Genomic DNA, 26,218 nt, shown 5'->3' on the forward strand with positions numbered 1-26,218 from the left:
AGTACACGCAGGTTCAAACCTTTTTCTTAGGTGATCAGTTTCTTCTAAATTCTTTCATGGTAGGAGTTGAGAATAAAATCAGGCCCAGACTATTTCCATAGAGTCAAGAGAAGCATCGGGACCAGACTGTTTCCAGAGAGTCGTAGAAGTCCCTCACTCCGAGGTAGGTCTCTTGATTGCTGTGCTGCTTGATTGCTACTCTTGTTAAGTGATCCCTCAGATCCCTTTGCATTTCCAAGCCTGTGACTCATGAGAGATTACTACCAGCTAGAGCTGCTGAGAATGGAAATGAAAATATAAATACCTGTAGGTCTGTGCTGTAGCTACAATTTTTTTTTTTAATTAACTTAATATTATTGAGTTTGCAGGTTTTCATGCTTACGGTTTACCTTGATTTTTGGTAACTGAATCGATTTTTTAATTTCTTAGTTGAAAAGCATCTGGGAGTAGTTTTCATTTGGGAATGTGGGTTTGGGATTTTTGCTGAACTATCGTAATTGAAGCTTAAAGTACACTTAAAAACTTCTTCAATGGAGAAGAGTGAAAGAAGACAATGACTAAGCACATTAGGCAGTTTGTTTCAATGACATAAACACAAAGAACCAGGAGAATAAGAGAAGTGGCTTTAGGATATTGTTAGATTAGCTGCTGTCCATCTCTGCTGTTGGCTCCATGGAGTCTCCACTTTGATGTCTCAGTCACATCCTGTTGTCACTTGGTCATTTGACATTTCAGGTCTCTACTTTAAGAGCAAATAATGTGAATACATTTAAATATAATAACAATCTATGAAAAAGTGATTGCTGTTTAATAAATGTACTTTTCACATTGAACAACATAATTTATCGAGGGCAATATCCATTATAACATAGTATAACATTATAACAAAGTAACATAGCTTTTTAGACACTCTTCAATACTTACACTAATATTAACTGATATTAACTTCCACAAAACATCTTATTTATTTTTAATAGTGAATTGCTAGCACGTAAAATATAGTAAATACCATCAGCAATTGGGTTCATCTAGTTCATTTGATTATTAGTACCTAATGAATCTAATGATCTCTCCTAGCCATGTCTTGCAAGGGGCCAAGGAACAACAAGCATAAACCCCCAGTAAAATTTTACAGAAGAAATGTAAGTGTATTTTTATAAAGAGACAGACAGAAAGATTGGACATCTAAAGAAAAGCAGTTCTTGAACAGCTCTGAAAATGGTATAAAACAAAACAGATTTATGTAAAAATGTGGTCACATCTACTGAAAAAGTAACAGGCTGCAGATAGCACCTTTATCTTTTTATTATACAAGAAGCCACTGTTCTCAGCCACATTTAGTCTAGCTAGGTCTTAGAAGTACTCAAGATAATAAAATGCCTCTTGAATTTGCCGGCTGTACTGTGTATAGTCATACTGACATGCAAAGTGGAAATCTCTGCAGTAAGGTGATACTATAGAAAAAGACTTGTAAAACCTCCAAGAAAAATCAATCCAAAATAATTTTGTTTTACACATATGAGCTCACATTTTAACACTTTAAGCAGAAAACTTAACCTTCACTTTAAACAATTATAAAAACAATGAATGGCCTCATGCCCTTTCTCAAGGTACTGGAGAAGGCGAGATATGAACAACCAGCGTATTCATGGACACCACAAAATTGTGTAAACACTGAGCTGGTGGTAAGGTATTGTTTGCAAAAACTCAACTTTGTGGAAAAAATCCAAGTAAAAGGAAAACACATGTGCACAACTGATCCTGTAAACACAATTTGAAAGCAAAGTATTGATTTGTACTGTTTGGAAAAGAGTCAAATTAGCTCTGTAAAGAGGTCCTCAAATTATTGAGAAGCAATAAAATAAGCATACACAGAATAACAGTCTTGATTTATCAGAGCAGGCGGCCAAGTCAATGAGTCAAAAACGTTGCCTGTCTAGTTGTTCGTGTAAGTAAAATACAACAGAAATATTTAAATAGCATGTTTTTTACCAGCATCCCCACTGGAATAATGCTAAGTTGAAATATATCGCCAGATTTGTTCTTTGTTTTGACTGGCGATGTTTAATTTAAAGTTGTATGCTTGGTTCATACACTTGCCAGCTGAATTTCTTGTGGACAAGTAAGCCTCCAGTTATTAGCAAACACCATCAGAAAACAGATAATGGCTATGTATTTTATAAAAAAAACATTCTGGTTTAAAATAAAAGACGTTTTGTCAATTAAGATACAAGAATACTGATATACAACTAAGGATTAAATGCATTTTATATACTTGTTTGTATATGTCTCTCTATCTTGTTTTGGTTTTGACTATTATTTTATCACGTGGATATCTTCCTGTATCGGTGGTTTATGACAGAAATATTCAAATCAAGTTTTCCAGATGCGGTGGTTGTCCGTCGTGTCCGGCGATGATGGTTGTACTTGTGCAGCTCTTCTGTTGTGGACTCGAAGGTGACTGTAGAGTTCAAGTCTCGAGCGGCATGACCGTTCACAATGGGGGCAGGGGAATTGTCCTGGCTCTGTTGGTGGAGCTGTTGTCACAGCTTTCCTTCTCTCGCGGGCAGCCATCAGGTCCGCTCGACGCCTCTCCTCGAGGATGTTGTGGTCTTACCGAGGCGCCCCAGCCAGTCTGGTCTTGTGCGCTCCGCTCCAATTGCTTGGGAGAAAGCCCGGCATGTGCAATGTTGGCTTTCACACAGTCTTTGAATCTCTTACAAAGCTTGCCTTGGTTTCTCTTGCCCAGCGACAGCGCGCCATACAGTAGCTGTTTGGGGATTCGGGAGTCCTCCAGACTTATAACATGTCCTGTCCAACGAAGCTGAACTTTCAGGATCCTGGCTTCAATGCTTGTGGTCTCTGCTCTGTCACTGACACCACTGAAAACAGCTTGCTGAAATGATCATAGAATCAAGGCTGGCTCCTGACTAAGACTATGTCTTATCCATGACATGAGCCAGCCTGAAACCTGTGATCATGGCACACAGGCAAATGCTATTACAGGATGAGCCACTCAGGAGACAATTGCTTGATCCAACTACAAGCATCAATTTGAATGGCTACTGCCTCCAACCTGAGAACTAATCTTTTACAAAGAACTTTACCAAAAGTCTAAATAATCTATACCTTATCCTGCATTTGTATCCATTGCTGCTGTTACTTGTTCACAAAACGAGATAAATAATCCAGACCTGCGTTAATAAATCCGTCTTGGCTGTCCATTGGAATCTCATTGCCATACAGACCATGCTGGAATTATGTTCTAATTATAGACCCCATAACCTGCAACATAATATAAAAACACAAGAATATAGGAAAGGTTACAAATGAAAGAAGGTCCGTAGACCCCTTTGATTGTTCCTGGTCCTTTCCTGGTAAACACCTGAGTATAATATTCAGGGTGTATTATATGGAACTAAATACTATACATAAGCCATTTCCCTGTCATCTAAAGATTTGCCATTTTTATCTTCCATTGTAACATATATTAATTTATTAATTTGGGGTCTCTATTTTCCTGCCTTTGATTTGCTTAACGTAGGGGATGGAAGTATTTTGTGTTTCAAGCAGAATATCTTCAAACTAATGCCAGTCATTGTCTATTTTTCTACTGATTCCATATCTATCCCATTCAGCTTATTTTAAACTGTTCCTCTCTAAAGAAAGGTCACTTTTATTTTTATCTGTGGATTGCTCCCTTGGAAAACTTAAGTCATGACTCCATCACCTACCTATTGCAATGCCTCAGAATTAAATTATTGAATAGTAATATTAAAAACTACATTTAGCATAGTAAAAGCAGAATAACATTAGATTTTAACAAACTCTGCTAAAAGTGCACTACAGTGTATGTAATTTTCTTTGACGTAGGTTTTGTTAATCTCTCATTTACTGGGAATAACAATTTTCTGCTTATCAACACTTACAACAAATGTTAATTTTTCCAGTAACTAAAAATCAGTAAGTTCTGTGCATTTCTCTGACTTGTATCTCGGTGTAACTTTCACTGTATATCTTTAAGCTAATTGTACATTTTAGTAAGCATAAAAGACCAATTTTTAAAATCTATTCATGCTTACCTACAGTGGAGTCAGATGTAAAAGTGGAATAAGATGTGTATTAAAGTTTTGCAAATGGACTCTGGAGTCTTTAGGGAAAAACAGGAATGACTTTATTGCTTAGAAAGAAAGAGTAGATTAATGAAAAATCCCCATTGTAAGTATTGTTTGAAGCGTAGAAAAAATATACATCGATGTCAGCTCCTTTTTCACTCAGGGGTGTTTGTAATGGTTCGAGCAGACTCCCAGTCATATGTTCCCTTGCAGTGTAAAACGTGTTAATGAAGTGACCCTTGTCATCAAGAACCAACCAGGGGATCACATTCCAGTTAACAACCCATATGTGGGGGAAAACAGTGGGTGGCAGTGACGTAAAACACATCCAAAGAACATTCTGTTACTCCTAAATAAACATTCCATTCATTCTAACAGATTGTCAGCGGTGTCTGTCATTTTGCCATAGATTGGCAGATAAAACATTCCGCACGTTAAGAGGTGTAATCAATTTGTAATTTGTCTTTATATTGATCTAAGTATTTTAAAATCAGGATTGCATTATGCAAACCACTGTAAGTAACATATCTGGGATTTGCAGTTTTTGGGCTTTGATTTTAAGGTTTTGGCCTGATCTGAGATTTTGTTAGCTTCTGAAGACACAATAAAATAAATTATTGGTTGGCCATAATTGTGAATAACAATAATCCAAAGATGTCATTGTAGAAGTAGCTTCTTTTTGCAAAGAGTTGGCCGATCAGTTGGCTTTGTCAGACATTGCAACACGCAGGATCTAGTCATTTTTAAGGATGAATTTCAAATGTTGTGTTATAGGATCTGGAATCCTGTGCTTCTCCAAAGGTCCTTAACCTTCAAGCTGAGTTTCAGATATCCTAAGTTGTGATAACTGTCTCTATGTACTGAACTGAGGTGCGATTTCTTCCATTTGTATCGTGACCCAGTTCTTGCTTTTTGTAATCTCTTCAATATGTGAGATGTACAATGTTGCGCATTCTGAGGTGTCTCATGATTATGGTGTTACTGACACCAAATTGTGACGATTGCAGCTCTATATTGGCTGGCACTTTTGTTCAAAAACATCTTACATTGGCAACCATGAATTCAGGTGAATATTTTACTGGAACAGCTCAGCTGAAGCACCTTGTTCAAGGGTATAACAGCAATGTCTCACCTGGGGGCACTGTCTAACACTGCTCCACATCACTGCTCTTTTGAACCGGTCCAGGCAAACAGAACCTTGTCCACTTTGGGTGTTTGCTCTCCTCTCCTTTGTTAAAAGTTTTCAATTATAGCTTTTTTCTCTCTGATATTTACTTATATCTGGGACAGGTAAAGCACTAAAACAATATCAGTGAACTTCCAAAGGGCTCAAAAAGTAATGGTGCTGATTCTGAGCACAGGTGAGCTCTATGATCTAGAGCTGCGTCAAGTCACTAGCTAACTGTAACCATTATTCTGCAATCTATAGTGTACAATTGGCTAGGTTTTGCTGGCACGAGTTTGGGATGTGTGGGCTCTTAATGAAACAATGAACCCCATCTCCTGCAGCTCCAGCTCCTGCAGGCCCCCAGGGACATGAGAGACTCTACAAGTCTCTAATCAGCTCAAATTATTCTATTTGTCTCTCATAGGTTTGTAGGAAGAATGGCTTGATGGGTTGGTCAGAGGTCAGTGGAGTCAGTCTGTCCCTTCTTGTTCTCCCTGTGTGGGTACAGGAATCACTGCTGTGTGCCAAGATATACAAAAACAACTGGCAAATTCTTAACTGGGTCAGTATATAACAACAGAAAATATCTGGCAATATGACATTTTAAAAATGAATGATGAGCACAGTATTCTTTGAAAACCTTGTCTGATGTCTGTATATTATTAACCTGCTTTATTAGAATTATTTGAATGGGTATTCTTCTCTTTGTCTTTATATTCAAAATTAAAACATATATTTTTTTCAGATTGTAAGCCACAAACAATAAACAGAAAAATTAAGAACAAACTTAAATAAAAGAAATCAAAAGCCATCTTGAAGACTAACATAATTTATAAACACTAAAATGTACTCACAAATTATTAGCAGTAGAACACAAATTCTCCCCAGCAAAGAGGAATTTCAATAGAATACCTTTTTGTTGTTCATGGAAAAGATAAGCCCCAAGAAAGACACAAAAGATTTATTTTGGAATGCACAAAAATCAACCGCTTTAAAAACATATTGTTAAAATATTTCATTTAGTGCCAAATTAAATATACGCCAAAATTATATTTTCTCTTTATGGATATTTCTGAGCACAGTTGTAATTGTATCAAAATTAATTTAGTTGAAACACTAATGTAAAAAACAAAATTATTTACTCCCATTTGTTAGAATATGGATATATGGAAGAAGAGCAATATGTGAAGTAATATAGACCAAAATGACTATTTTATATTACACTTAAAGAAATGGAAAATGAGCACATTACACATTACGCAATCATACACATTCCACAATGGCATGATTCCCTCCTCTTCAGGAAAGCAACTTTCAAGTCAATGGGTTTCCTGACACCTATGATTTACTGCCATCAACCCAAAGCCCATTCCAGGCACATGACTGACAGCCCCTCCAGTTTGCTTATCCTACATAAGAACATGAGAAAGGCTACAAATGACAAGAGGCCATTCGGCCCACTTAGCTTGTTTGGTACAGAAGCTCACAGTTAATTAAACCAAGGATATCATCCAGCTGTTTCTTGAAAGAAACCAGGAGAAGAGGTTCAGCAACAGGCTTGGCAGCTCAGTTCCTTTGGCCTTTCAGAACAGGACATTTGTTAAGCCCTGGCATATACCTGGTTGCTCTTCTTTGGACTGATTCCAAAGCAGCAATATCTTTTCTATGAAGTGGAGCCCAAAATTGTACACATTATTCTAAATGAGAACTCAGATGTTTTCTCAACTGCTAAATGGACTGTCATAAAGAGTCGTGTGCAAGGAGTGTGTTCAGGACAAGCAGGAGTGCACAATGAAATGCATATTGCATTGTTTTACCCCTTCGCTTTACCAGACTAGTAGTAAAAGTAAGAGGGGGTGTCTGGTATTGCCGGTTGTCCATTGAATTACCAATGAGATGATATTCGAAGCAAAAAAAAAAAGATACAATTCTATTTTCAAGTCAATTCAAGTCTCTGTGACTTGCCAACAGCTACAGATGTCAATCTTTGAGCCGTTTGCATCTGTACACAAGAATGCCGAGATCCTCCCTTGCTGATTTTACACCCTGGCGTAGACGTCTAGTGCTTGTATGCCGGGACATTCTCTGGCAGTGAACCACAAGAGAGCAATCTCATCAGCGTTGTACAGTTGGGATAATATGATGCCTTCATCTTGGATTCATTTGTTTGGTTTCTTACGGACTAGTTTTCTCTCTCAGTGGGAGGCCTCAAAAGTTCAGGTTACTTTTTTCACTGTACCGTGACATTTACAAAATCGCCACTAGCCATCCACCCCTCATTCGACATTCACTTTCCTGTGTCTGGCCAGTGTATTACCTGCAGGTCGCAATTTCACTCCACAGACCTCCCTTTTGTGGACAGTCCCTTTTTGTGGACTTATTCAGAAATATCTCAATTAGGTAATGTGACTGAGCTGGAGACCGAAGATGATCATTTTTTTTTTTTTTTTTTATTTGACCTATTTATTTTAGTTGTCCTTAAGTCTTTGTCCGCTCCGAACAAACTCCACTCTCTTCTCCAACACGCATTCACCTACTGGCTTCCACGCCGGTTCACTGTTTCCGGGGCATATATATTTTGTTTCCTGATGAGACCCACCTGCGTCTCGTTGTCTTACAGACTGAGCCCTTTCCATCTGCGGGTCAGCTGGTTTCTCTCAGCGGCCATCTTGGTCAGGTCTAAGTCAAGTATAGCGAGCAGATCATTCCTAAAATACCTGTCCAGGATGACCCTTCCTCTGGTCCTCTTACACAAGATAGACCCAAAGATCTGAGAGCTTTGAGGCTGCAACTTGAATCCCCAGGATACCCTGATGTCCCTCTTTCACTAACCAGCTCATAAAAGTAAGTGTAATGAACACTGGCATCCTTCAAAAGTGTGTTTTTTCTCCTGTACTCCACTTGGTTCACAATTGACAGTGTTGGACAGGGTCAAGCACAGATGGTGTCAGGAGGCATGAGGCCAGCTCCAGCGTGCATTATGGTGTTAAGAAAATAGGACTTATTATGAGGAAATTAGCTTATTGGCTGATTAGGCAAGCATGCCAAACTCATCCCAGCTGCACTTCATTAAAAGAGATGGCAGCACATTGCAGGGCCAATTGCTGATAATAGCCCTGTTTTGGGATTAATTAATGATTCCAGAAAGCCTGTGCTTTGAACCTGGAAAATTGGAAGAAGTGGTGTTCAGAAAACAATATGGAGCTTAATGTTTAAAAACCAAAAGCAATTAGCAATGACAGCAGAGGGGAGAAACCCCTCCCATGGCATCACTCCTCCTGAAAGGCTGGCCCACACCTTTCATAAAGCAATCATCTCTAGCCATCTTAAGTAGCACATTGACATTAATATTATTGTTAAAAAGGCGCAGCAGTGTTTGTTAATTTGGAGACAGCCGAAACATTTTGTGAGCGCCAGGACATTATGACTCAGTTTTGTTGAGCTATTACTGAGAGTAATAACATTCCATTACCACATGGTTTAGTCATACATCACAGAATGATACATAACACATAGTGGAAATTGTCATATCAACATCTAAGGTCACAAACTGTACTATTCCACCTCTTTTGTGTGGCAAAAAGTCTTCAATCAGACAAGTCTTATAATCCAAATAAATGGACAATAAAAGGTCAGAAACAGATCTTACCTTTCATCTATACTGTATGTGTTCTCTTCTATTAGTGCATATAAAATATATAGTGTATTATACATTCCTGGTACACTTGGGATCACTTGGGTAGTTTGACCTATAGTGGCTTTTTAGACTTGAAAATTATTACAGACAAATAAGATATTGTGCAAATACTGTGACAGTACTGTTTATTTTGTTTTCAAAGTAAAAACAGGTGATACCTAGACAAAATATTTTCTGTGCAATAAGTACCGCAGGTTTGTTTTTAACTTGAAATACCCAACTAAAGACATAATACAGCATCAGTCCAAAGGGACAATTTGTATCTAAAATCACTCCTAAAATGATGTAACTTGTTTTTACCCAGACACAGCGTCTTCCCCCTTTAATTCTTACATGAGTGTTTTCAAATAGGCAACTAGCAGGAAGGTACAAATCTAGCCTGAATTATGTTGTTACACAAAAAATTACATCTTCATTGGGCTGGCCTTTTGTTTTAAAAAGTGGCTCCTCAGAATGTATTCTCAGATTTTCCTCCAGATCCATGTTTTTAACTTGACTGTTTTTGTTCATGGAAAGTCTACTGCTATTGCAGGTCATTCAGTTTCTGTGTCTGTCCTGCCAATGTGCCAAACATTGTACAATACAGGATCAATGGAGCAAGTTGTGCTTGCAGAAGCATTGTATATAGCCATCAAAACAAACAGCATCCTTGTTCAGGAGGCTAAAAAAACTTTTTTTTACATGCAAATAGTATCTTAAGCAATGTCTACTTACACTAGCGTACAGAAATTATTTGACTCGGATTAGCTTAATTGAAGCCTCTTGACGAGGAAAGGGTTTCAGGGGCCTCAAAGAGGTGAGGGAAGAATGGCAGGACCCACATGCACCAATGCAGAAGCCAAGACTGAAATCACAAGTTTGACCCTCCTTCTAATCACCAGTTCCAAATGCATCTCCTGAGGGCAGTTTTCTGTTTCCCACAGTCCTTATTTCCTTATTCACCAATCCAATGGAAAGTCACCATCAAGGACTGGGTTTGGATGGGTGAAAATACTTGATTTATTCCATGCTCAATCACTCTTAATAACTAAGGGCACTTAACTGTTTCTACATCTGGGAAGTCCACTTTCAGTATTTATTTTTATTTGTTAAAGCTTTTGTTAGCAGAGGAATCTCTGAGCATCTGGTGGTGGTTATTTCCATGATGTTTCAATAAAAAGAGTGATTTGTTTCATACGGTGTAAGAAGGCGTGAGTTTTGATATTATGTCGATAAGTCCGAGGAAACTATGCCAGTTCTGATTGTATCTTTACTGTTGTAGAGATATCTACACTAACTTCTCCCTCTCCTTCCCAAGTAATGTGGAGATACTGTATTTTAACCTAAGATGAGCAGCTGACCCCATGATGAAAAACAGTCCAGATTGTTGTTGAGTTTTCGTTGAATTTACAAAATAAAATGCATTCTTCCAGAGTATCCATCACAAATGACATATGGCTGCTTGTAACAACCATGAGACCATTTAGGATGTTAATGGCAGAACAAGCATTGATCAACAGTGACATGTTCTTCTGTGGATCATCTAATAAGAAAAGAAATCACTACCCCAGCAGGAATATAGGACACACACCTGTGTTGCAACAAAAGAGCAGAGAGTCTCAGTGAATGCCTTAATAGTTCTTTTTCTGGACTGGAAAAGCCCCCCAATGTTCTATGGTGGTAAATTTAATTTGCTCCCTACCTTAGACGATCACCAAAGAACACAAACAAGACAATGTGAATTCCTGTATATGTAGAAGCTGACCAGGATTGTGCACTGACACCAAAAAACAAACAATTCCTACTTTACTTCACTTTTTCTTCAGTTTCATCATCGTTCTGGGACAGTCAAATAAAGATGACCAGTATGTTGAAATAAGACAGCCAGATAACATACGGGCAGATGTTTTACACATTTGAACTTCCTAGCAACAGCAACATGTGTACCAAGGAACAGTCTCTGTAAGTTAAAATTACATCTAAGGCCAGAAAAAAAACATTACCCCCTTCTTCTTATAAATGAATGTGGCAGTATGGAATTAATGGTTGAAGATGACTCCCAGGATCCTTTAAGAATGATACAGATAGAATTCTCCAAACTTGAAACGACAAGCAACCAAATGGGCACTATGGTCTAAATGTATTTTCAGCCTTTCATATATTTATATTCTGATGATTTACGCAAGCAAAATGTGAAGTTTACGCAGGTCATTGAGTAAAACATATATCTAAGAAGCACTAGTATGGGTTCTTTAATGACCCAGTAACCAGAGTTACTGGTTAAATCAGTCAGAACCTTAATTTAACATCCCATTCAAATGAAAGCAGGAACCTGAGTTTGCTAACAAACCTCTTCTCCTGGTACTGACCGGGTCCAACCTTGCTTTGATGTTTAATTCAGCTGAAATTGGAGTCAAAGCTGGTAACCTACATTCACTGATTGTAAGAACTGTAGAAATGTATTCATACCCGACTGATCATTATGGAGAGATATTGATTGTCTTTGTTGTGTAAATTAAATATTTTGAATACTTTTTTTAACATGAAAAAAATATATACAAGCCCAAAATATATAAAATCCAAATATATATGAAAGCAATGTCCAGACAGTTTTGTTTTTCTTCATTCAAATATATTAATTTTTGATTTAGGAGGAACATTCAAGCAGTGCCCCATAATTTCACAAATCAACTTAATGTTGTTGTAAATTCTGATTTCCTCCCAAAACTAAATGGAAAATAACGTTCAGAAAGTTGTTTTGATATTTAACAGCTGTCTCCTGCGTAATGGCTTCGACTGGATTTTGTAAACCCAGAAGCTGGTAAAAAGAAAATAATTTATTTGATGACACATTGAACTGAGAAATCTGACAGATTTTAACGCTGATGTATAGTAGCTGTTAGTATGAATAATAGAACTGGAGAAATGAGCAGGGGCCCCAGATGGCTGTTCTGAAACATTTTGGAGAATTGCAGGTTCTCTATTAAAATCAGGAGTCTGACCCTCTGACAGCTGTAGACCTGGAGCCAGATTATGGCATCGCCCTGCCACAGAAAGAAGTTCTCCTGCCATCCACCATCCTCCCACCACCATATTTTAATCATATATTAACAGGAAAATGTGGTAGCTCTCATCCAGCTCATGGCCAAGGCCAGCACAGCTGCGATAGGAGAAGAATTTTAATTCAAGTCATTGCTTGATGAAGTAATAAGAACCTGCACTTGAGTGATGTTTTTTAATGTAACCAGGGGGAGTTAGTCTCTTTGCAAGGAGGTGTACAGCCAGTGCACAGATTTCCATGTTGTTCAGGAGATAACCAAAATGACTGCAGGTGGGCCACAGAGAAACTTGTCTGATCTGTATGATATGATCAGTACTTGTGTAAGAGCTGAGTGGTACTGTAGTACTCTACAGACAAAGCAAAGCAGTTGAAGGAATCAGCTCTATTCACAGCAGTGATAAATACTGTTTATGGGATAGACAGGTCGGATGGTACAGTATAGGAGTTTCCACCGAATCTTGAAGGTAATCACCCCGTTTGGGAAGCATACACACATATAATATATATATGTATGTATGTAGAATGTATAAGTGGAGTAGTAGTATTCTGGACTTATACTGGGTTTTGAGTTCAAATCCTAGTGAAATGCTGTGGTCATACTGCTGAGCAAAGGACTTGTTCCAGTGAAATCCCCAACTCTATAAATACATGGAAATACAAGTCGCTTTAGATAAGAGTCTGTCGAACAAATTAGAAACAAACATATATTATATGTATACTGCTAATGAGATATCATGCTTTCCATTAACACTCTTAAAACCACTAAAAGCTCTCTAATAATTTTTCTTTCTGACTTTGGAATGTATAGAATGTGGGGATTATTGTTCCAAACTATTGGAATAAAATATAATAGGTTATACTGTATATACACACTATTGTACAGTAGATATTTAGTCTATTTACAATAAACAATATATGTACATAGTCATATATATATATATTAGTTACAGTCTAAGTTACATAACTATATATTAGATACAGTTAAAGTATTCTAACTGTTTATGACCCAAACTGGCGAGATACACTGAATATCCAACACTTGCTTGTAACCTTCGTTAGGGTCTTGTGTTATTCTTTAGGATTGTATAAAAAGACAAGATTGAAAAATACTAATCAAAATACTTATATGCGTGATATCAGATGTTATTTGACAGCCAGATTTTAGCAATGCTGAAATGCCTTAGAGAGAAAAAATACCAAATATGAACCTGGCAAGAACCTTTCTTACTGGAAAAACTGTTTTCTGCATTCTCATTCATGCAAGTTGTGGATTAAGCACTGAATTTTATTGTTTAAACAGACGAGAGCCACAGAAATGTATCTAAAGTATGTATAACATAATAGCATATTCTTACATAATAGCTGTGTGTGTGGATAGCTGGAAAAAATAACTTACTGAAAACAATTAGACACTAATCACAAGTCATATTAATATAAAAGCTATGATTTGGTTTAACCAGAGGCTGTCAAGCATATTCAGTGGGAAATTGGCAAAAAGTGCCCATCACATCATTAAATGCGTTTAAGAAAGAGTATTTGGCAAATTCTAATGTAGTGGCACCATCAGTGTGTAAAGCAAAACTATTTTTAAAATAGTTTTATTTAATCTGGATACAAATAAAATTTATTGCTTAGCAGAAAAATACCACACTGCTGAAATGAAAAGCGCTGCAGTATTTCTGAAGACAAGGTCAACTGTAAGTGAAAGATCTAGTTGTACTTTCAACCTGCTTGATTTAAAGAGCATTTGTGTCATTTAGATTTTCTCAAGAATTGAAATGACATCAATTGTATTCTTGTTTTTCTATGAAAAAAATTCTATGATGACTAAACAATTTATTTACCACTGTGAAGGTGTGAATAATTCACTCATTATTTAACTATTATCTGTCATCTGCCATATTTAGAAAAGGGTCTGGTATTAAGCACAATAGGAAAAATCCTTTCTCTGCCAGAAGCTAGCCTTTCTGTATTGTAGTAATTAAAGCTGTACTATCATAGGAAAATAGGTAGACAGCAGGATATACATTGTACAAACCACTGTAGATCTCAATGAGTGGTACAAAGTATATCCTACTAAAATCCTAAAAAAATAACTTTAAAGGCAAAGTTTGAAATATCTAACTCTAAATTGGGCAGGTATCGTCACATAATGATAACTCAGAGGTTATTTGATTCACACACAATTTAACCAAGTTTCAAATTATTTAAAAATAAAATTATTTTTACACCATGAGCTTATATAGTTAAAATTCATGCTTAACAAAATCCAGCTCTAATTTTTTTTTTTGGTTTGCATTCATATGATATCTTTTAACATTTAACATATTTCATACAACATGTTGGTTTGGATTATCTGGCATTTTGAAGCTAAGTTAGAATAATTGCTTCTCCTTAAGCTGTCCTGATCTAACCTTCCCAAGAGGCTTCATGGGTAGGGAGGGGGTCTGGCTGAGAAGCTTCTCAGTTTTACCTTTTTTTTTATTTTACTAACCAGGGGACCACAGTACAGTAAGTCTTTCAATTTGGTTCAGGGGACAAAATGCTGCCACAGAGGGCAATACCAATATACATAGTCCATCAATACATGAACTGAAAACATTAAAAACATTTGAAATATGTAAAAGAGGTTTGCGTGTTACAACTATGTACAATAAACCGGCATGCGGGTATAGAAACTGATTATTAGAGGCTTGAACTAAAACAAGAAGACAATGGAGCTGCAGAGCTTAGCTGGCGTTCCTGACACTTTCAAAACAATCGGTCAGATTTAAAATTTCCCTCCTCCCTGGAAAGTAATTATGGGTTTTGAGCCCCCGCCAGACATATGAATATGACAAAGAACAGAGGCAGTGCGCTTTTCAAGAAATTCAGCTTTCGGCAGTTTGGCCAGCTGGAATGTATGCTGTGACACGGCGAAGATGGACCTAAAGGTCTCCATCATCATTTTGTGTGGAGAAAGATAAAAGTAAGACCGGGGGATCTGCATAGTGGCACCACTAACTCTCCACTCCTGGGTATTGGGTTTGCTTACCATTAGGGTGCATGTCCTTATAGAAATTGCACATTCTCTGATGAATGATCCTTTCAAATTCACCAGAGTTCCCAAAAGGTAGGTAAGAGGTTGCTGCAGAGTGTGCTGACACTTTACCAACATCCATTTAAAACTTAAACTTAAAAAGTAGCAAGGGATTTTATTTTCTTCTACGTATTTCCCTGCTTCTTTGGGTTATCTGTTGTTTCTGTATTAGTTCTGCATTGAGGCTGCACACATTGGTCACTATTTACTGTATGTATCCAATCTATGCACATGCAGTATATGTAGACACCCGAATGGTTCTTACCTTCTGCCAGTTCTCAATTACACACTAATTTCTTTTCAGAGCCTCTCCATTCATTTCAGATTTCATCTTTCCACACAGCTCCTGGAATTTGGGCTTGGTTTTGGACACCCTGTCTTACCGGCCACACCAATTTTCTCAAGCCATTTCTTTTATTCTCCTTACCCACCCCTTCAATTCAAATCCCAACACCTTTTCTCTGTCTCTCTCACAGCTGAAGGAGTGTCAGGGCTGAGACCTGTCAGCACGGAATTACCCTCTACTTTACACATACTGCATGTGTATGTGTCTATATGAGGCCAATCAATATTTTACACATTTTTACTAATATTTCACAGACCAGAAGATGGCTTCACCGCCAGAACGGTATGTCTCTTTTCTTATCAGCATGGAATAAATATTTAATTTACAAAGTGGTATGTTCCAAGGGATTGACCATGAAGTGGTCACATGGGAACCAGAGAGAAACATTGTAGTCTCACTATTGGTTATGAAGTGGAGTGGTAGTAAAGAGGCAGCAGATCAGGCATTATGGCTGTAATCATTGGGGTACGTGCTTCTGATCTGTCAATGAAGGCAACAACAGACAACAACAGACTGTTCTTGTGGTGAATATAAGTCTCAGGACACCAGCATATGGGAAATCCTCACCTTTTTTCACTGCAGGGGTTGTAGAGGCATCTCAGCTGATTTTTCACCCCCAAGTCTCACTTGGGAAGATAACAACTTAGAAATTGCCTCCAAACCTGAAAGCATCACAATGCGTTGTGGCCACCACAACATGTAGCCTACAGAATAACCAGTGTTCTGTGGCTTCAACACATTTCTCACTCGCCTTCATTTCTGCTAAAGCTCTATCCCTTGGAAAGTGGAATAGGCAATGAAGCTCATATTTGGTACTCTACCAACTTCTCGAATTTGACTTCTTACCTTCTCTAGTTAACTTTCTGACCTCCCGGAACACTTGCCTCTGCTATCTGCCTGGGTCTCATAGTCCTCCCTCATTCTTTCTCCAGCCGGTCATTAATTTTCTGCCACACAGTTTAATCCTCTGATCGGCCCACCTCCTGCTCCTACGGGGAGTAGGTCAGTTCACAGGGCCTCAGGGGTTGTCAAGCAGCCGCTGGCAGATAAAAGAAAAGTAAACAGGAAGGGTGATTGAGGTTATAAGACATTAATGAACCAAAGAGATGGACAGTAGATTTTGGGTTTAATGAGTACAACATTGACAAAAATAGATATAAAGGTTGGACTCGGCAAGATCACTCAGTAATCCCAAATGTTGAGTACAACCAAATGAATTTAAATTAATAATTGAACATGTAACAGGTCATTCTGATCTGAATGTGAGTGCACATGAGAGAATCACTTCAGCCAAAATGTTTTTTATTCTTCTTTTCATTGTGAAATACTGACCACAGTTCCCCACTCAAATCGTAACAATTAATTATGAGATACAAATGGCCAGTAATACCATGATTAATGAGGCACATTATTTTATGATTCAACACATATCTGTAAGCAGGTACAGTATGTCTTTTTCCTCATTATTTGTTTTTAGCGGTTTCTTTTGTTTGTTTACAGTTGCTTACAGACATAATCCAAACATTGAAATACAGTATGAGTGGCATCAAGGTTTTGGGGACTGCAAGATCTCAGTTTCATTTGTACAAATATCTGATCAATACTGATGGCTTCCATTATATACACATTGCATGAAATATATCACCTTAATGAGACACAGGGTGGCAAAACCAAAATGTTTTACATAACTCTAATGTGTGTAGTAACAAAGCAATGACTATTTGCTTGCCAAAGTCTACTGTACATGCAGTCATCTTAAATGTTAGGAAAATATCACATCTAGGCCCAGATTAAATTAAAACTTTGCTCCACCCATTAATCGAGTTTTCCAAGACTAGTGCCTGGGGGTAGTATACCTCGGACAGAAGCAGAGAAGATCTGCAAAAATAAAAGACACCATTGAGTTTTGGGCTTGTCACTAACAGAGACTGGCCATTGGAATGAAGTTTTAACTTAATCTAGACCTAATTTTAGTGAATCTACACCAAAAATGCATGTGGTTCTGCTATGCTTATTATTGTAAGTTTTATCTCAGTCTGCATTATATAGCATTTTTAATTCCAGTGATTTAATATTTATTTTTTAATATAATAATACATTGTTTAAATGTGGCAGTGCCTTTACTTTATTCACCAAGTAAAATTTCTAAGACAATTTGTAAGGGACTGTCCTCAAATAATCTGAATCTGATATACTGTAGGAACTGTATGTGTTTTAGTTATTTAAGTTAAGTTTTTCAAGCAGTTATTATGACATGATTCCCAAAAAGGAGAAAGTCATGACTCCAACAAAGGAGAAAAAGTAACAGCAACAATTAAAGTTGAAAATATCATATAGGGTGAAAAGTGCAATAATTTATGATATAAAAGAAAATTATTCTAACAGAATAAGAATATAAAAGAGCTACAAATGTCTAAATTTATTTTGGTAAAATACAAGACACATTATTGCAGCAGAAGTAGAACTGCAGATTACATTTAAACCTTTCTAGGTCCCCTTATGCTTAATTCTCTCTGTCTGGAAGCCAAGAATATTCTTGGCAGATTCTACAGAGTGCTCATAAACCTTTTCCTTTCCAGTTGTACACAAACCTCACTGTTCTCTGATCAGTTCATTTCTCAGAAAAAAGAATACTGTGTTATCTGATTGAAACAGATACAAATACATTTACTGCATAAATCTCAAAAGTAGTCATTCTAAAAGATAACGTGCATAAGCCGAAGGTAAAACAGTACCACTCAAATACTAAGTTATTTATGTACTACTGTATCAATGTTTTAAAAATCCTTGACCTTCAAGCTTCTGTATCTATTTCTGGAGAACTCTGCATTTTTAGCAACCTCACTAATTAAACGTAAAAAGAATAAGATTCTGTCACATTGTTTTCTGTAAGATATTTGTGCAGCATATATGTTATGATTAAATTCCCATTGATTGTATTTTTTAAGATCTAAGGCATTTCTAAGATCGAATGGAAGATGGAAGAACTATACAGAGACATCAAGGAAACAATTGTCGAGACAGAACCAAAAACATCAAAGTCCAGGAAACCCTGAAGAACTGCAAAAACGTTATAGAAAGGAAGAAGCACAATTGAAAAGACATGAATATGTGCTTAGGAATGAAGAATACAAACAACTCAGCAATGCAGTGCGAAAAGCAGTGAGAGCAAATGTAGCTGAAGAATAAGTGTCAAGAGATTGAGAGAAATGCGTCATGGAATGAGAACAAAAAAAAAGTTACAAATGAGAGGAGCACATTGGGCCTATCAGGCCCATTGTGTAGCTAGTACTTAATTGATCCAAAAATCTCATCCAGCCATTTCTTGAAAGAAGATAGTGTATTGGCTTCAACAACATGGCTGTGCAGCTTGTTCCCACGCCTACAACTCTTTGGGTAAAGACGTGCTTCCTGCTCTCAGCTTTAAATGTTCTCCCATACTGTATAGTGTCCACTTGTTGTCACGAGAGCCAAGTCAGACTCCCGTGAAGTGCATTGTTAAAGATCCAATGCGGTCCGGTATAATCGGAAGTGATTGGAGAAGGACATCAGGGAAGACACGGCGAGGAATGGCCGGGATGAAGGACAGGGGGGCGGTGAAGACAGTGATCCGGAGTGTGGGGGGAGCGCAGGCGAACGAGTCCAAAAGGAAGTCCAAGGGGGGAAATCAGAGCGCAGTCCAAGGTTCAGGAGCCGGGAGATCCATCAGAGACTAACACAGGAAACAGGGAACTAGAAATACGAAGGGTTAAAACCATAACGGGACCAGGCACTCCGAGCCCCGGACTAAGTAGGTTAGGATGTCTGGGAAAAGGCCTTGCCCTCGGACTGCTCCTGATCCTGGTTGATAGACTGGCCTTCAGACGTCCGTCTTCCAGAGCTGAGTCCGGAACGGAGACATTGGGCTTAAATAAGGGAAAGGGAATTGGACACAGCTGGGACACAGTAAAACGGTAGGAGGCTCCCTCTAGAGGAGGGATGACGATCGATGACACCTGTGTCCTCTGGTCCATGTTTCACTGTCATTTCAGAGGAAATCCACTGTTCTGAATTCATATATACCTTTGTGGATGTTGAAAACTTGAATCAGTTCCTTTTGCCATCTTCTCTATTCAAGACTAAGAAGGTTCAGTTCTTTCAGCCAGGTAGTGTATGACATTCCCTTATGCCACAGAATGTAATGAATGATAAACAGTGGGCTGCAGCTTCCTTTACAAGGATAAAGACAAAGAAAATTAGAATCATAGAACTGAAAGACACTGTACCACCCTCAAAGAACATAGAAAAGATTGAAAAATTGCTAGAAGAGGTGAAAAAGTTAAGAAGGAAATGTCCAAGCACAGATGGCATCACAGGGGAGGTTTTGCAAGCAGAATGGAAATTAGGAGGGAGTTCCCGAAGAAGAGGCAAAGTCTATACCGATACCGATTCCAAATAAAGATAGTCTACAATACAATATACAGTACAATCAATATATCATTGATGAATCACATGTACGAAGTGCTGATTTCAGCACAGCTGCGTTGGGAATCAATGTCCGATCAGAAAGAGTGTGGGTAGATGATATAGTGGACTAGACTAGACTAGGACTAAAATGGTTTCTCATTTTCAAAGTTATTTCACTTTTGCTGTAATTATGTTTCATTTTATTATTATTCCTATAGAAACTCTTGAATGGCATGCTATTGTTGTAGCTCATGCAATATGCACACATTACTCAGAGAAAAAAAACACGAGTTAAAGAAGGATGTAGAACTAAGAATACCTTTGAGTATAAGGCCAGGCCCAACAAACTTTATCCTTAAATAAACTTGACACATGAAACTATATTCACAGTGGCCTTTTTATTGTTGTCCTCAAAGTTTGATGAATAATTCTAAGCTTCTAACATGATACAGTGCACATTATACCAGGCTAGAAATATTTGCTGCGTTTGGAAAATATTCCTGATGGGATTATCACAATGCATGTTTTACATTTTGTGCTCTTTAAAGTTGTAACAGAAGGGCACGTGGATTAAAGAGACCATTTCAGACCTGGCCAATGAGAAAAGTGAACTATTTTGTTTTTAGATGCTCCTCATTTTTGTTAATTTGTTTCAGCATTTTAAAATGTTGCCTTTTATTCATTTTGTGACAAAATGCAACATTTTCCTAAGAGGCTTTTAGGCTATAAAGAGTTTTATTTCTGGGACAATATACAGTATATGAAAGTGAATATGTCTATTCTTTTTACTATTCTGATCCACATAAAAACAAATTCAGTTCCTGAGTATGAATGTTTAGTTTCTAACATCTTGAACAATGAAGAATTAAAGCCTTCAAACTCAGCGTGTGAACCTAACTCTATTTTTATCACGCTCTACTGTGAACATTTCACAGAACACCACTGGTTTTAAAATAATCAGCACTCATATTGAAAGAAATAACATTTTTTCTAACTGAAATATAAACTACATTTTTAATGAGAAAAATTTGTCTTCACCTTTTTTTTTTACGAGAATCTGAACTGTGTGCAATGGGTGCTTGTTTTCAGTGAACATAACTGTTTAATATTTGGTTCAATACTGGAAGGAGCTACGCAAAGCTCCCATTCCACACTTACAAAAAAAAATATCTTCTGATTAGGCAGCTTAGCTGAGACCTTTTCATGGCCCACAGTTTGGGAAACGCTGGCTTATAGAGTAGTTATCATTGCAAAAGAAAAGAATAATAAATCTCAATACAGGCTAATATATTTCACTGTTAGAGATGTATCAATCTGGGAAACTATTAATCTGGGAGGGATCAATTCTGCGAAACAAAACTACAATTTTTGATGCTTTCATAGATGTTGTGGAGAAAATATAACATCTATGACCACTGATATTCCATTCCCGAAGATGTAGATGTCTATAAATATCGGTGTATAAATGTCGGCAGAATTCAACATCTCTTTCAGAGCTCCAGAAGACTGGAGTTTTTTTTCAAAAACATTTTTCTGGCTTTTTAAATATGTTTAAGTCTACACATATTATATTATCTATGCAACTGTTAAGGAGCAAAGATTTATTTATTTTTATTAATTAATATATGCTATAGTTTGGAGTAAAAATAACTGATTGGCTACAACTATGAGATCATTTATACTGTCAGGAAAATTGTTTTATACAGCAACAATATGAAAGAAGTGTCAGGTGTCTTTTGCACCCAGTCTGAATTCCACAGGTGGGCAGTGTCTTGGGTAGGTTTTTCAATAACAACAAAAACAACAGTTTACTAGTTAAATTAAAATCTTCAGTATTGTCCCCTTTCCTGATTCACTCAGTCTAAATTTGTTCCACACATGATGAATCAATCTTTATGCTAAGTTATGCTAATAAACCTAGAAAGGTTTTATTCCTGCTAAATGTCACTGTAAATCTCTTACATCATTCAGTTGGCTTTCATTGGAAAATCTATGGAAAATCCCATGTAACTTAAATCATTGGGATTGTCTTATTTGGCAAAGCTGAAACTGCGCCTGTGCCAGTTTTTAATTGTGTTACTTTCTATTATTTACTGTAACTGATAGCAGATTCATCTGGCCCCTTGCAAGTGAATGGTTATCAGCTGTACGAAAAAGGGCCATGTCACAAGAGCTGCAGCCCACCTGCACAGCTGCCCCACAGTGTAAAATGCATTAATTGTTAAGTTAGTATAGGGAAAGTGTTTTTTTAAAACTTCCATAAATCACTTAACAAATATTTAAATACACCCTAACTCTAAAATTAGTTGAATAGGGATAATGTTGGCTAAACATTTGAGACAAGAGTGGGCTGCCAAGTCAGCTCTGTTTAGAAGTGTGGAGAAATATACAAACAGCAATACAAACTACCACATGTTCCGAATGAAGTAAGCTTTTGAGCAAAGAAGTTCACATAAGGTGAACAATCCCTTACTTAATAACTAAAATTAAGTTATATATACAGTACACATGTTTTTTTTTGTTTGTTTTATTCTTCATTTCTAGCACTAAAGGACCTCCAACGTGTACTCTGATCTTTTTGCTAATTATTGATACCAACGAGGCTGAGGTGGTTTGTGGCTGGTAGTGGCCATTAAATCTTCTAATGCAGATGGCTTCACCGATCACTGTTTGATTAATCACACAGATTTTTTTTCTTAAGCACTGTCAGCAGTCTGGGGTTGAACGATGATGTGCAATGAAGCACATGGTAGGATGACAGTATACACAGTTAAATATGTATCGATGAATTTTGAAAACTCAATAGTTTATACATGCAATAGGCTGCATGCATTTTATTACTGAGCAGATACTGCATTGTGCTGTGTGGTTTGAGCTGTCTCGGCTGAGCAGAATTGTTCCTTGCAATACAATACAAAGCTCAAGTCATGTGATCTCACTAAATGACCATTTGGTCAGCATATGGAATTTGAGTTAAAATTGCCAAGATGAGTAGAACTGGTGAATTTAATTAGCGCAAGAACAGCGAAAGACACAACCATGCTCTGAATGCCTGATTGTTCTCAGAATGATTGAAAGAAGTCTGTCTGTGCGAGATTCTGCCCAGAAAATCAGATGTTTTGTTTTAACAAAACAGAGTGGTCCAAAGATACCAGGGAACCAGCTCCGAGAGGAGCAGACTACTTCCTGGAAAGTAGCCGGTAGAAGGTCACCACACTGGCTCAGGACCATCACATCTGTCTGATGCATCTGGCTGATCCTTTTCAGGCTGAAGTGGCTACAGCATGAGACAATGTAGGAAGAGCTGATCTGTGCATCAGCTGAATGACTGTAGCTCGCTCTCTTTGTGAAATTGATCTGCATGCACCAGGGCTGTCAAGGGGTAATGCATTGAAAGCTGAGAGATTAAATCACTGGTCTTCTCTGGCCAGAGATCATTTCAGGTAGTGGTGAAGTATTACGAATTTCCATTGGCAGACATTACAGAAGAAAAAGTGGGTAGACTGTGGGTAACACTGTTACGAACCAACCAGGGGGGTCAGTGGTAGAATGATGGCGCATCTCCTTTACACAACATCTCTTTTGGTGTCAACGGAGGGCAACTTTACTGTTCAGCAATACACTGATGATGTCCTGAAAACAACAATTTTTCCTTCAAGTGAAATTTACTGTACACAGTAATGCATTTAAAAAAACAGAACAGAACACTCTTCTTTATGTACTGTAAATTATTATAAAAGTCTCAAACAAGTTATCCAGCCATATTGTAGTAGATGATACACTGACACTGTTAAAGAAACAGATAAATAAGATCATGGGATTGATTTCTAACTACCAAAGTGGTTAGATGGGTCAAGTTACCTCCTCTTGTTAACCTTTCTTATGATCATATTAATATAAGCTAAATCAAGAAGTGAAAAAACACCTACAGAAATAGGTTTTAGCCTTGACTTAAAAGCTGAGACTGAAGGGCATCTCCTACTGTACATGTTTTGGGAAATCAGCTTACAATTTAGTGTCCCGTAGCTGTTATTTTGGAGATTCCTGGACCTACTAAGTAACCTTCGTCTTGCCTCTAGATTGCACTCCTTGGTGCCTATATTATTAACATACATTGTATTATTAGAAGTCTATTTAAATATGCAGGAGTGAGATCTTTTACTGCTTTGTATTTCAACATCTGTTCAAAACAAACTAGCAGCCAGGGTAAAGATGCTAAAATGTCACTTTATATGTAAAATACATACAATGGAGTTACATGCTTGTGTATCTTATTGTTTTTGTTAAGCTATGTGCAACAGTAATTTACACATATCTTGTGCAAATTACTGTTACACATAGCAACTGGGGTGTTGTGGTGGCTCTGTGGCTAAGGCCCTGTGCCTGTGGCTGGAAGGTTGCTGGATCGTATCCCATGGCTGGCAGAGGAATCCTACTCCGTTGGGCCCCTGAACAAGGCCCTTAACCACAACTGCTCCAGGGTTGTCTCTGGCTGACACTGCGCTCTGACCCCAAGCTTCTCTCCCTCCCTCCTGGGAGAGCTCCTGGTTGCCGATAAGAAGAGAGATAGTGGATACCACTTCCTTCTGGTGGTCAGTGGTAGGATCCTGTTGGAGGGGACGGTAGACAGAAGTATCAGTTAATTGTCTGGATGCTTCCTTACTGTACAGGTCTTCTTGCCACACCACAACAGCTCCTCCTTTGTCCACTGATTTGATGACAATATCATCCCTATTGCGGAGAGATTGGAGCACCTGAATTTCTCCTTGGGTGGGGTTTGACCTGTGTTTCCTGGGTGTGGAAAGGGTCTTGGGGACTTGAATGTTGCATTGGTTAATAAAGTAATCAACTGGTGGAAAATGGCCAGAAGGGGGAGTCCAAGAGCTCTGTTTAGGATTGATATTGTTGATGGCATCAGTGACCGGCTTGTTGTCCGATACGGGTGAGGAGTCGTCAGCAAAATGAGCTTTGAGCCGAATCCTGCGGTGAAAACGGTTGAGGTTGACTTGGGTTTGCGGGATGTCCAGCCTCTTGGGGACTGGAACAAAACTGAGGCCTTTGCTAAGAAGAGATCGCTCATCCTGTGAAAGGGAAAGGCCAGAAGGTATAGTAAGCGCAAGGTTAGGATTAGTTGAGGTAGTAAGGGTGTTGACGGTTTTAGTCTGTAGAAGACGATTAAGTTTTCTGTCCGTCTCTGAAGTGAGGAACTGGCAGAGTTTGGCATTGAGGGACTTAATAAGGTTTGTTATAAAGGGAAGATGATGTGGAGTTGTTAACTGAAAATAATCCTTAGCTTCTTTGATGTTGTTGTTGCAAAGGGTAATCTGTTGTTGGAGGGAAGAAATGGTAGAAAGAATTAGTTTCCGTGATCACTGTTGTAGAAGTCTCTGAGTATTACCAGAAGAAAGAAAAAGTGTTAAATTTTAGGTGAAATCCTTTGGGAATTATACTGTTTGACATCTGTGTTTAAAGTATTTGATTTAACCCATTAGAGCTGAGTATTGAGTTTCCTTTGTGCTTCGGTATACTAACCTGTAGTTCTTAATGTCTGAACTCATCATAACTTAAAGATTAGGAATCACAACCGGCAAGGACGAATTTTATTGGATTATTGTTTTATTGTGTTATCATTAAAAATTAACATTGCTATGTCTATTTCCTTCACAATGACAGTAAAATTACAAACTGTGAAGCTTTTTTAAATTTTAGGTATAATTTACCCTGGACTATATAAAACAAATTCTTATTAGTTCCCTTGAAATCAAACCCATTTCATTAGAAATGTTAATACAAATATATCAGTTGTTAGTAAGATGCATTATGAAACAACAGATAACTCTACTATATATTCTAGGCATTATAAACATTTATGTTTAAGTAAAAAAAAAATATTAGTGAAGTTACAAAACCTTTTCTTAACACTAGGAATTGCAGTTCAACAATGGAACTTGTTAATGTGTTAAATGTTCTACTTTTGACCAAATAAGGTATAATTATTTCCACAGTTTTGAAAATAGGTCACCCACAATGCCTTATCCAACAGTGATCTGAGACTTATAGGAAATTCCTTTTTCTTTGAGCAACAAAAGCCATAGTGGATGATATTTGCTAATTACAACTTAAATATGATTCTTTTATTGTGAGGCCTTGGGATTGTACACAGTGGAATAATGTGATGTTTGTGAAGTCCTAGTCTGGGGATCATTTTTCTTTTACCTTCACACCAAAGTTTAAGACAGGCCACTCCGGTCCATCTGGATTGCTAGAAAGAAAGGCATTTGATTCAACATGAACACTAATCCAAATTATTTTGTTATTACCAGACCC

At 37.6% G+C, this 26,218-nt stretch overlaps 1 protein-coding gene across 1 annotated transcript; it reads right to left on the minus strand.

Annotated features, from left to right (window-relative positions):
• Positions 1-2,494: 2,494 nt before the first annotated feature.
• LOC148655568 (uncharacterized) lies at positions 2,495-25,242 on the minus strand (the record flags this gene model as incomplete). The annotated part of the gene is made up of 2 exons (XM_088644388.1): positions 2,495-2,896; positions 24,358-25,242. Coding segments are annotated over 2 exons (1,287 nt in total), but the record flags the coding sequence as incomplete, so codon positions are not given.
• Between the last annotated feature and the right edge of the window lie 976 nt (positions 25,243-26,218).

Source organism: Lepisosteus platostomus, chromosome 8, assembly GCF_059453375.1.
Source record: "Lepisosteus platostomus isolate fLepPlt1 chromosome 8, fLepPlt1.hap1, whole genome shotgun sequence".
Taxonomy (NCBI): Eukaryota; Metazoa; Chordata; class Actinopteri; order Semionotiformes; family Lepisosteidae; genus Lepisosteus; species Lepisosteus platostomus.